The 12,084-nt window shown below is 51.6% G+C and overlaps 1 protein-coding gene across 1 annotated transcript in view; it reads left to right on the top strand.

Moving 5' to 3' along the window:
* The window catches only part of Podxl2 (podocalyxin like 2), a 35,767-nt gene extending 23,871 nt beyond the window's left edge, over positions 1–11,896 (top strand). The window contains exons 3-8 of the mRNA XM_041644938.1: positions 3,664–4,457; positions 4,866–4,940; positions 8,887–9,043; positions 9,355–9,416; positions 10,793–10,972; positions 11,480–11,896. Of these exons, the coding sequence (XP_041500872.1) occupies positions 3,664–4,457; positions 4,866–4,940; positions 8,887–9,043; positions 9,355–9,416; positions 10,793–10,972; positions 11,480–11,692 (1,481 nt within the window). The 3' untranslated portion in view covers positions 11,693–11,896. The remainder of the gene's footprint in view (positions 1–3,663; positions 4,458–4,865; positions 4,941–8,886; positions 9,044–9,354; positions 9,417–10,792; positions 10,973–11,479) is intronic.
* Positions 11,897–12,084: the final 188 nt, after the last annotated feature.

Raw genomic sequence — 12,084 nt, 5'->3', positions numbered from 1 at the left:
CTTCTCAGATCACGCTTTATTGGAGTGCCCTTGGTTGAGAGAGAGCATGAAGTGAAGGGGGCAGGAAACGAGAGAGAGAGAGAGAGAGAGAGAGAGAGAGAGAGAGAGAGAGAATGAGAGAGAGAGGGAGAGAGGGAGAAATGGCACACGGGTCGCCCTGTGATTGGCTGCCACCATCAGCTGACACCAGACTGCGTCAGGATAGGCCCAAGGACTCTAAGTGCATGCGGGAAGCGGGGGACACGCAGCTTCCAAAGGCAGAGCCAAATATGGAGTTGTTTATTTCCAATAAGACAGGATGTCGGCGCCATCTTGTAATGGCGATCCTGTAGGGCTCACTACACCACCTCTACTTCCTGCCTGGTCACCCCGCCTGTACTTCCTGCGTGCCTACTAGCTACTGCCCAGCTACTGGCTAATTAGCATTTTATTAATACAAGACCACTTTCCCCCAGCACCTGAAGGCTCTTTTGAACCTCCCTCTGGACTCACCAGCTCTGTCACGGCCATAGCACTGAGGTCTATCATAGTCTTGAGTTTAGCCTTGCCTCTCAGGGCGATCTTTCCTTCTCTCCCCACACTCCCCTCTGCTTCTGTGTCTCCTGAGACACTGTAGCAACTTCCCTGACTTGTGTTTTTCTCTGCCAGGTTTGATCATCCGGTGAGCTCTGTCATTCCAGTGAGCTCTTGTGACTGGGAAGATTTAGGGTTGTGTCTCCTCAGCACCCATTACACTCTTACTCGGTTCCCCAGGATTCCTGTGAAGAGGCCCACAGCCCACTTCAGTTACGGTTTATACACTGCATTTTCATCTTCTATAGATCTAGCATAAAAAAAAAAAAACACCAAAACAGGTTCTTGCTATATAGCATAGGCTGGCCTTAAACTAATGGAAATACTGCCTCAATAGGCATGCTCTGTAACACTTGGCATACAGTTGTTTTTTTTTTTTTAAAAGCTATTTATTTCATTATTTCCAAAGCCCAGGCTGGCCTTGAACTTGCTGTTTAGCCGAGGCTAGGCCAGTACTCTGGATCCTCCGACTTCGAACTCTGGAGTCCAAGCATCACAGGAGTACCCACTAAGCCCGGCTGTAGTAAGCTGCTTTTATTCTTTCACGGTCATGTTTTTGAGGGGTTGCTTCCTCTTGGGTCCCTGCAAATCGAGTAAGACCTTCCCATTGTCTCCCATTTGCTGTGTTCACGCTGTTCTCCAGGCCGGCTCCTTTGCTTGCTCACCGCTGTTTCTGTGGCTGTTTTCCCCAAATGTCTTGTGAGACTTCCTGGTTCTTTTGTGCCTGACCAAGGTGACAGCAGACTGCTTGGTTTCAGGGTGCCGTGGGTTTCCTCCCGTGGGTATGTGGTCCTTGTCCCCTGGAGGTCACAGATGCCTCATTGTGTGGGGAGCTGGCTACCTTCTCTACAGGTTGTGTTCTGGGCAAAGGTGGAAGCAGAGGATCTTGAGGGACCAAGGCTCCACTCCTCAAAACACACACATAAGAAACAGCAGCTAGGATATTCTAACCTCTTGTTTATGCCTCACTAGGCTTTCCATTGTTGCTAAGATTGCACAGATTCTCAGTTAGATCTTTGTTGCTATTTTGTTTTTTGAGACAGTGTCTAATCTGGAGCCTAAGCTGGCTTGGGTCTTACTATGTGGCCTAGGCTGGCCTCAAACCCATGGCACTTTCCTGCCTCATGCTAGGATTACAGGAGTGAGCCACCATAGGAGTCAGACTTCTTACTACAAGGAAACAGTTATTTTTGTTATTATTCATCTCAGATCTTTCTAGATTCTTATTCTGTTTTTACCAACTGCTTTCTAGACCTACAATACCACCTCTATTCTGAGACTTATTGTCATTCCAGTCTTCTTGTGTTTCTTAATTTCCCAGGTCTTTTCCCCCCTAGAAGACAATCCTTAAATAACTCTCTGAGAATTAATGAAGAGTAAACCACTTGAGTCCTTGCATGGATTAAGTGCCTTTATTTTGCAACCATAATTGAAAGATAATTTAGTTGCATATAAAATTTCTAGTTTAGAACAAACCTCCCGGTCTGGGAACATAGCTCAGTGGTAGAGCACTTGCTAAGCATGTGTGAAGCCTGGGGTCCCCCACCACGGGGGTGCATGTTTATACGTGTACATTGGTACATACGCATATGTGTGCATGTGGAAGCCGGGTGTTGATATTGGGTGTCTTCCTTAATCATTCTCCACCTTAAGAGGTGGGCGACTCTGAATCCAGAGTTCACTGACTTGGCTAGGCCGAATGGCTAATGAGCACCAGGAATCATCTGTCTCTGCCTCCCCAGCTGTGGAATTACAGATATACATAATCAAACTTGGCCTTTAAAAAATTTCATTTTATAAGTGTGTGTGTGCTTGAGTATATGTGTGTACCACATATGAAGGTCCCACAGAAGACAGAAGAAGGCATTATGTCTTCTGGAACTTGACTTCCAGGCAATTGTAAACCCCCTGATATGGGAGCTGGAAACTAAACTGCCATACTCTGGAATAGCAGCCAGTGCTTTTAACTTCTAGGCCGTCTCTCCAGACCCATACCTATCTTTTTATGTGGGTGCTGTAAAGTCAAACACAGGTCCTTGTGGTTGAATGGCAAGCCTCTGTCTCTGCTTTCTGATCCACAAAGAAATAAACAAACTGCTGCTTCCAGCTCCCGTTACTATGGAGACCCTTGTAAACAGAGACTGCTTGTTTTCCCGGCTGCCCAGACCTGAATAATCACACAGAAACTATATTAATTACAACACTGCTTGGCCAATGACTCAGGCATATTTCTAGCTAGCTCTTACATCTTGAATTAACCCATTTCTATTAATCTGTGTATTGCCACGAGGCTGTGTCCTACCAGTAAGTTTCCTTCTCCTTTGGCAAGCTACATGGCATCTCCTTGACTCCGACTGCTCTCTCTCTCTATATCTCTTCTAGCCTGGCTTTACTCTGCTAAGCCACTGGCCAAAACAGCTGTATTCATTAACCAATATGAGCAGCACATATACAGAAGGACATCCCACATCAGACCCTCACGGCCCTGGCCCTCTTGCCTTGATGATCTGAACCCTTCAAATTATGAGTCAAAACAAATTCTCCTTTAAGTTTCTTCTGGTCAAGTTTTTGATCACAACAACGAGGAAAGTGACTAATACAGTATCATGGCCTGTTTCCATCAGTCTCGTCTTGTTTGGGAGATTTTATTTATTTTTATTTTATACGTATGTGTGCTTTGCCTGCACATGTCTGTGTACCATGTGTATGCAATACCCTTGAAGGGTAGAAGAGGATGTTGGATGGATCCTCTGGAACTGGAATTATAGGTGTTTGTAAGCTGCTATGTGGGTCTTGGAATTGAACCAGTGCTCTTAACACCAATTTACCTCTCTAGCCCCTAAGTTTGTATGATATTTTTATTACCATAAGGGAAAATGTGAACATCCAGCTCCCTGTGTCCTTGTGGGCTGGCTTCATCCTCCTCCCCAGCTTACTTCCCATTCTTCTCCAGTGCACCAATCATCTGGCATCCCTGTATCCTTCCGTCCCCATGGAAACACCACTCTTCTTTTATTCCTCAGTCCCACTTGGAGTCACTATTTGTGTAAGGGTCACCCCTCCTGTGACTAGCTCTCCATCTTTCCTTAGACTACGTCTTCCCAGACCTGACTGAGAAGGTGGCTTCCATGGAAGATCCAGGTCAGGCTCAAGACCTGCCAAACTTCCCCTCCATCCTGCCCAAGACGGATCTTGCTGAGCCTCTCTGGAATATGCCTCTGGAGGAGGAGGAGGAAGAGGAAGAGGAGGAAGAAGAGGAAGAGGAAAAGGAAGAAGAAGAGAGGGAGAAGGCAGAAGCAGAGGAAGAGGAAGATCTGCTCCCTGTGAGCGGGCCTCCAGAAGGAACCACCATGCAGGCCCATGACTCTTCACCTAGCGTCAGCAGCACCAGCAGCCAGGGTCCTGGGGCCACCAGACATAGGCAGGAGGATTCTGGGGACCAGGCCACATCAGGCATGGTGGTGGAGAGCAGTGTGAAGCCCACCTTGTCAGTGCCCTCAGTTACCCCAAGTACAGTGGCCCTGGGGGATCAGAACTATAGCCAGGAGTTTGGGGGCACCGAGTGGCCAGCTGGAGGGCTGGGGGTACAGTCTGAGGTCACCCAGGCAGCTGGTGAGGAGGCCACCCTGGGAGCAGCTGACTTAGATGGCCAGCAGGGGGCACTGCCATCCTCCACATTCCCACAAACAGTGGCACCAAGTGGGAGTGAGGTCCCCGGTGAGGGTCACCTTTACCCCAGAACCCCAGACTCTTTCCCACCTGGACCGCAAGACAGAGAGTCAACCCCTTCCTCTGCCACCTGGGGACAAGAAGGTCTCAGTGAGCAGCCCCTGGAGGGTCAGGCAGCGGAAGCTCACTCACTAACACCGTGGGACTCTACTCAGGTAAGACAGAGGTGCAAGCTGCCTTCCGTGTAAGAATGCCTGCTGTCCTCCGGGTCCTGAGGCTGTCAGCAGCAGTGTGGTGTGGTGGGGGCTGACCAGACCTTCCCCACCTTCATGGTCAGCACTCATGCACCCAAGTCATCCTTCATACACACAGGCTGCAGGAGGGAAAGGAGTCTTCAGTCCCCAGAAGTGCCAGGGCAAAAGGGCATCACCAACAGTGAAGCCTCTGGACTGGCCAACCTTTCATTTATGACACCTGTTTAGTCTTAGGCCCGTGGGGTGGGGTCCCTGGCATGGCAGTTCAGGAGGACATGGTTGTCTTCAGACCTCAGGCCTGCACCTCCCTCCTGCCATCCAGAGGCCTCTCCTGAGGCCTCTGTGCCCTGCTTTCTGTCTCCTGCACAGGTGATCTGCAAGGATTGGAGCAACTTGGCTGGGAAGAGCTATATCATCCTGAACATGACGGAGAACATAGACTGTGTGAGTGCTGAGCTGGCCATGAGAAGGGGAAAAGGGCAGAGAGAGGTACCACAGCAGGGTTCTTGTGGGGAGGCCGGCTCAGTCCAGAACTGAGCCAGCACCTACTACTTACTGAAAACCAAAAAGAGGTCTTTCCTACTTACAAATTCTTGGTTTTTTTTCCTCCTTGATTCTTGTAGTTTTGAGTTTTGTTTTTTCTTTTTAGCCCAGGTTACCTCAGACATACTGTGTAGCCAAGGGTGAGTTTGAACCCCTGGTCCTCCTGCCTCCACCTCCCCAGTGTTGGGATTGCAGGACTTGGTTTTATTCAATGTTAGGGACCAGACTCAGGGTCACATTTTACCACTTGAGCTGCAGCCCTGGCCCCTCCTTCTTTTCGGTTTGAAGGGTCTTTGTTCCTGTGTGCTTCATGCCTTATTTCCTAATGAGATCGAGACTTATTGTTTTCTTTTTTTAAAAAATATTTATTTATTTATTATGTATACAATATTCTATCTGTGTGTATGACTGCAGGCCAGAAGAGGGCACCAGATCCCATTACAGATGGTTGTGAGCCACCATGTGGTTGCTGGGAATTGAACTCAGGACCTTTGGAAGAGGAGGCAATGCTCTTAACCTCTGAGCCATCTCTCCAGCCCCTGAGACTTATTGTTTTCATCCAGAGGATCTTGCTGTGTTGGTCAGGAAAACTTGGAATTTCTGGGTTCAACCACACCTCCTACACCCACCTTCCAAGTGCTGGGGCTACAGTCAAGCTCTGTTGTTTGCCCAACAATATCTTTTTCAGAGTTGTTTTCATGTGGGGTGTAGTGACACAGGCCTGCAATACCAGCAGTGTGGTAGCTGACAGAGGAATCAGAGGTTCAAAGTCAGGCTGAGCTACACAGTGAGACACTGTCTCTCACAAAGGATGTTTACCCCCTTCCTAATTGCTTCTGAAATTTGTTCTTAAGCTTTTTCATAAGCAGCATCTGTTGGTGTTTGTTCATAGCTCTCTAGGGAGGCATCAACAGGCTGATTGGAAAGTTTTTTTGGTGTGTGTGAAAAAGACAGACAGACAGAGACAAAGACAGAAATGCTCTCAAAGCCTTGCACAGCTCATGCACTAGGCCATCAGTCATGGGGCCAGTCATGCTTGGGCCCCTGATGGGATGTAGAACCTCCACGTGAGCAAGATGGTGTCCTGTCTTACTCTCTTGGGGTGATAAAACATTCAGACGAAAAGCAACTGGGGGAAGAAAGGGCATTTGGCTTACACTTTCGGGTCACAGTCTGTCCTTGGGGGAAGTCAGGGCATGATCTAAAACAGGAACTCAAAGCGGAGCCCATGAAGGAGCACTGCCTGCTGTGCCCCCACCCCCTCCCCGGCCACGCTCATACTTAGCTAGCTTTTTTATACAGCCTGGGACCACCTGCCCAGGGACAGGTGCAGCCCACAATGGCTGGGTCCTCCTGCATCAGTTAATAAGATAATCCTTCACAGACATGCCTACAGACCAACCTGATCTAGACAGTTCCTCAACTGAGATTCCTCCTCTCATACCCCAGGCTGTGTCTGACTGACAATGCTACCAAGACTATGGCTCCTAGATGGTGGCCTGGCAGGGCTGCTTCACTTGGGAGTATCTAAAGTCAGTGGCATTAGGTCCTTCCTTCAGGGGTGACTAGATTGTCCAACTAGAAGTATGAAGAGCTGTTGTCAGTGTTCTGGGAGCCAAGCAGGGCAGAGGTTGGGCATCTCCATATTACATGAACACCAGAGGCACTGTGTTGTACTTGCTTAAAAACATGAACTCCCAGGGCTAATGTGTAGCTCTGTGATGCTGCCAGCACACTCAAGACCCTGGGTTATTCCCAGCATGGGGCTGTGTGTGTGGGGGGGGGTCTTGAAAACAAAACAGAAAAGATGTACCTCTCCAGGCAGAGAGACAGTTTGCTATTGGTGCATCCATCTTCAAGCACCGTGTGTAGACTTCAGATCTCTCTCATCCAGTAATCCATTATTTCCTTTTTGACCTGTGTTTGAAGGGACAGTGTGTGTGTGTGTGTGTGTGTGTGTGTGTGTGTGTGTGTGTGTGTGTGAAAAGTGGTGGGCCACATTTAGCCCCTTGTCTTCAGGAAAAGATGGGGAGGAACGTGCCTGCTGCCCCTCGGAAACACTTTTACAAGATGTAGCTATGGTTTTCAAATTTTGCATGTGAGATCTGAGAGTGGTGCAGACTATCCAGTTTCTCCTGGTTTTACCCAAGACAGAGGAGGCAGGAAGGGAGCTGGCAGAGATCGGCAGGCACAGGCACAAAATGGTAAAACAGTAAATGCCAAGCTGATCTTGAAGTTCTAGAAGCCAAGAGAATCTTTGCTCTAGAGATGAAGGATCCAATTGTTTGCTTTGCACAAGAAATACTTGGAAAAGAGATGTTTGGGTCGTCAGGGGGACCAGAGAGTTCTGGCCTTTGCTTTCATGCAGAGGGCTGGATTACCAGCAGGGCTGACCCAGGGGGACACTTACTGTCCCTGAATCTGTGATTGAGTGACTCCAGGATGATAAGTAGCCCACATCTCAGATGGAGAAACTGAAGTTCAGCGTGTTACTGAAGGTCAGAGCTAAGAAACCACAGTGTTTGTACCCTGGTGCATCTAGTTCCAAAGCCAGGGCTTTCCCTTCCTTGGCTAACTCTGAGTCTGGCAGATTTTGCTACCCTGTAAGAGGTAGCACACATGTACAGGGCAACTGAGGGCGTCCAAGCCTGTGAAGCCTGTCCTGCCCCCCCCCACATCAGTGAAGACACTGACCCCTTGGCCCTGGGCTTCCTCATTGTGTGGGACAGAACTGCTGGCCAGGAAGCTACAGAGTGTCTAGACCTGAGCTGCACCAGGCATTCACTATGGTAACAAGGAACAAGCCTAGCATGAAAGTCAGCCTGGTGGATTTCAGGTTGGCATGACAACCAGGGGACAGGTCCTTATCCTAGGCAGGAACCCAAAGGTAGCAGTTCATCTCTGCTTCAGGTGTCACAAGAAAGGCATTGGGCCCGCACTCGGGGTGGCCTGTTGAGATGTCTTCTGACAGCCCAGCTCCCTCAGCACCCTGGAGAGCTGAGCATCTGGGAGAGGGGTCTGGCTGCGACTCTTGGAAGAAATGGGGTCGAGGTTTTTCATATAAAAGAGGAGGAGCTAACCCTGTCTCGAAAAACCAAAAAAAAAAAAAAAAAACCAAAAAAAAAAAAAAAAGAGGAGGAGCTGCTGAAGAGGCTCTGAGGATCAAAGGAGGGTCTCTTCACAAACAGTGGATTTGAGCTTCATGGCAGCAGCCTGGCCTCCAGTGCTCCTGTACTAAGTTCCTGTGGAGGGCTGGGCTAGTTTTCATGTTACATTCAGTAATTATGTTTGACATTATCATCTAAACAGTGAGGTAGAATCTGAGGGGAAGGAAACCATTTTGCCTCTCCTCGCCTCACCCCACCCCTTGGCCTGTTTCCAGGTACTCTTAGTCAGTTCTATGGTTTTTTAAGTCCCTGTGGTAAAGGGACTCCCATCACTCTCTCAAGGCTCAGTGCTGGCCATGTGGTGAGATGACCAGCAAAGAAGCCCCACCCACCGTTCTCAGCCTTCATGTTCTTTGGCGGCTATGGGGATTTAGTGTCGTGTCTTTCCTTCAACTTGCCATGGGTATCATGTACATATTCCAGGCCTCTGGAAGCACCGCAAACCCCAGTTTGTCATTGTCAGAGGACAGATCCGTGCCCCTCCCCGACTTGAGTGGCTCTGGGGCAGGCACACACCTTTACCACGTACCTGCAGATGGAAGTGAACTAACAAGCTGTAATCTATCTGCCTATCCCCTGCGGTCCCAGAACTGATCAGGCTAGCCAGAGGGGAGATGGGTTGAGGGCAGATGAGGACAGACCATCACCATTCCTTGAGTTTTGTTCCTTTGAACCCCTAGGAAGTGTTTCGGCGGCACCGCGGACTACAGCTTCTAGCCCTGATGGAGGAGGTCCTGCCACGCCATCGCAGTGGGCACCGTGGGGACTGGCACATTTCTCTGAGCAAACCCAGTGAGAAAGAGCAGCACCTGCTGATGACACTTGTGGGCGAGCAGGGTGAGCAGGAGATGGGAGAGGTGTGCCACCATAGGCTCAGACTGTGGGCTCAGGAAGGAACGGACTTTGGGTGGAGCAGTGCTGGGTTCTGGTGATGAGGAGACAGGTATAGACATCACACGCTATGAGGGCAGGACCCCTGAGCTACAGACGCTTCTAGCATCACCCGTCACGTGGTGTTCCATGGGAAGCAGGTCAAGCAGGGAACATGCATGGGTGTGATTAGAACCAGAAGTGTAGCAGAGGCGGCTCAGGCAGGCTGCCCTAGGAGGGGTTTGGGTGCTGTGGTGATGATGGCGTTTCTTCTCCAGGGGTGGTACCCACTCAAGAAGTCCTTTCCATGCTCAGTGGCATCCGCAGGAATCTGGAGGAGGTAAGCATACAGGGACTTGCCTTGGAGGCCACTGCAGCATCCTTTCCCACCCCTGACTCTCAAAAGTGCTGAAAGAATTCACAGCCTGCTCCAGGATAGGGGTGTGCCCTGGCCACCCCAGATATAAAGAGCATGTGCAGGCAACCAACTGAGCAAAAGGACTGTACACCCCAGGCCATGGTAGGAGAGTGGCCAGGGCAGAGGGGATTAAGCAGGACAGTGTCTGAAGTATCACACAGAACCTAATGGAGGGGGAACAAGATAGGCCCTGTCCCTACCAGTGCCCCTCCAGGGGAACCGGAGGGGCTGGGCAATGTCTGGAACTGGGAAACATCCCTCCATTGTTAGATGTGGCCCTGATCAGTTGGTTTCTGGCTCCTGCTGGGATACAGAACATATGGAGGTCCAGATATCCAAATACTCCTGATCCTCACCCCAGCTTCTGCTTTCTCTCCCTGACACATGACCTGTTCAGTCTTCCCTTTGGAGGGTCTCTGCCATGTTTGACGATACTCAGGATGTCATAATGCAAAGGTGCTCTGTGTTTCTGGGCTATATACAATGCCGACAAGGTCCAGACTACATTGGATTCTCTGTTGGTCCCTTCCTCCACTCCGTGGGGGTTTTAAGGATTAAATGAGGAAAGCTGGAGCCCAGAGAGGTCAGGTGCCTTGCCTAAGATCATCCAGGTCGCAAGGACCAAGCCTACCTGCTAGAAAGTTTCTGCACTGCCTGGATGACTCTCAAAGCTCCCGTCAGCCTTGAAAATCTGGGCTCCGGAATACAGGTGGCCATCGGCTTTCACACAGGGAAGAGCCAAAGCCCAGCCTCTGCCCCACGGCTCTCAGATAACCCTCCCCTTCCTTGGTTCCCTTCTTTCGCCTGAAGCTGGTCCCCAGGGTGCTTTGCCCCTGGGCCAGAAGCCCAGCCAGAGCAGTCTGCAGCAGGCAGCACGTGCCACCTGTGATCTTACCACTGAAATAGGTGGGCATCTCCGCATGGCCCCCGATGATGCCAGGCTGCCTGCCTGACACCACCTACCCCTAAGGTGGAAGCTATGCTTCAGGGCACCGACTTGGAGGGGTGGACTTAAGTGTCTCCCAGATGTCTTTTTGCTTTGTGTATTTGATGGGGACAAGTGGGGGGCCCCATCTATTCGGGCCATGATTGTCATTGCCGGGCAGGGCAGAAATCAGTGAGGGTGTGAAGGAGTTGGGATGTGGCCACTGGGAGAGGCTATTCTTAGATGAAGCAATAGAGGCAGAATAGTATGGCCGGGAGCACAGGTCCAGGCCCAGGCCTGTTGGGGACACTCCGACTTCACCAGTGTTCGTAGCTCTGAGGGCTTGTGCTGAGGTCCTATTCCACACCCCCAGATTGGCATCCAGAACTACTCCACCACCAGCAGCTGCCAGGCTCGGGCTACCCAGGTGCGCAGTGACTATGGGACACTCTTTGTGGTGCTGGTGATTATTGGTGTCATCTGCTTCATCATCATTGTGCTTGGACTACTCTACAACTGCTGGCAGCGTCGGCTGCCCAAGCTGAAACACGTGGTGAGTAGGCTAGGGAGGGCTTGGGAAGGGTGGAGTGCTGTCAGGATCAGCCAATGCCACTCGGCAGCCTTACCTGGTGACCTGTACCAACTCAGCTGTGCTCACTGCCAGGCTGGGACCTGCAACTACCTCTCTGCGAGGCTGGTACTGTGAGGGGGTGCCAGTCTCACCGGGGTCCCCTCCTCTTCTCCAGCTCCTCCTATCCCCAGTGCCCCTTGCTTCAGGGCTTAAGAGCAGCTGTCTTAAGCTGTAAACTGCACTAGAGAAAAGGGACAGACCCTGGTCATCCCTCCCAGCTCACTTGCACTTGCCCTGAGTTTCGGAGAGTCTCATATCTATAAAGGGCTGTTGGGAGGAATCAGGTGACTCCAGGGAGGTCACAGGGTTTACAGTGAGAGAATTAAAGCTAGAGCTGCAGGAACCTGTCTACTGGGCCCCAGAGTGCACCCTGGGGGCGTGGCGTGGGCAGCCACCGGGTGTGCCCAGCTCCCTCTCCTGCTGCCGTAGTCACACGGCGAGGAGCTGCGCTTTGTGGAGAACGGCTGCCACGACAATCCCACGCTGGACGTGGCCAGCGACAGCCAGTCGGAGATGCAGGAGAAGCAGCCCAGCCTGAACGGCGGTGGGGCCATCAATGGCCCGAGTAGCTGGAGCGCGCTCATGGGCAGCAAGCGCGACCCTGAGGACTCGGACATGTTCGAGGAGGACACGCACCTGTGAGCGCCGGGCCACGTGCAACTGCGCGGGACTGCCCGACGCGGCGGCCCCGTGCCCCTCCCGACCCTCCACGTAGGGCCTCTACGCTTCCCCACCGCAGCAGGAGACCGCGGCGCAGTTCCCACCCCGTTCCGCCCGGCCCCGAGGGCTGCCAGCTCCCCGCGCCCGGACTCTATTAAAGCCGCCAAGACGCGCGGGCCGCTCCGCCTCCACGCGTGTTTCTTGTTTCCCAAGGGCGACGCTCTGGGGGTGGGGCGGGGGCAGGGGCGGGGAAGAGCAGGCGGGGCAGGGAGGTCATGCGGGCTGGTGGGCGGGGCCAATAAGGGGTGGAAGGCAATTCTGTGGGGTTTGTGGGCGTGGCTAGGGTCTTGTGGGTGGAGTCTAGGGTTGTGTAT

The sequence above is a fragment of the Microtus oregoni genome, unplaced genomic scaffold (assembly GCF_018167655.1).
Source record: "Microtus oregoni isolate MIOR12 unplaced genomic scaffold, Mior012 000002F_ref0000024, whole genome shotgun sequence".
Lineage (NCBI taxonomy): Eukaryota > Metazoa > Chordata > Mammalia > Rodentia > Cricetidae > Microtus > Microtus oregoni.
Note: the sequence above shows the minus strand (reverse complement) of the source record. Positions and strands in the feature narration are given on the sequence as shown.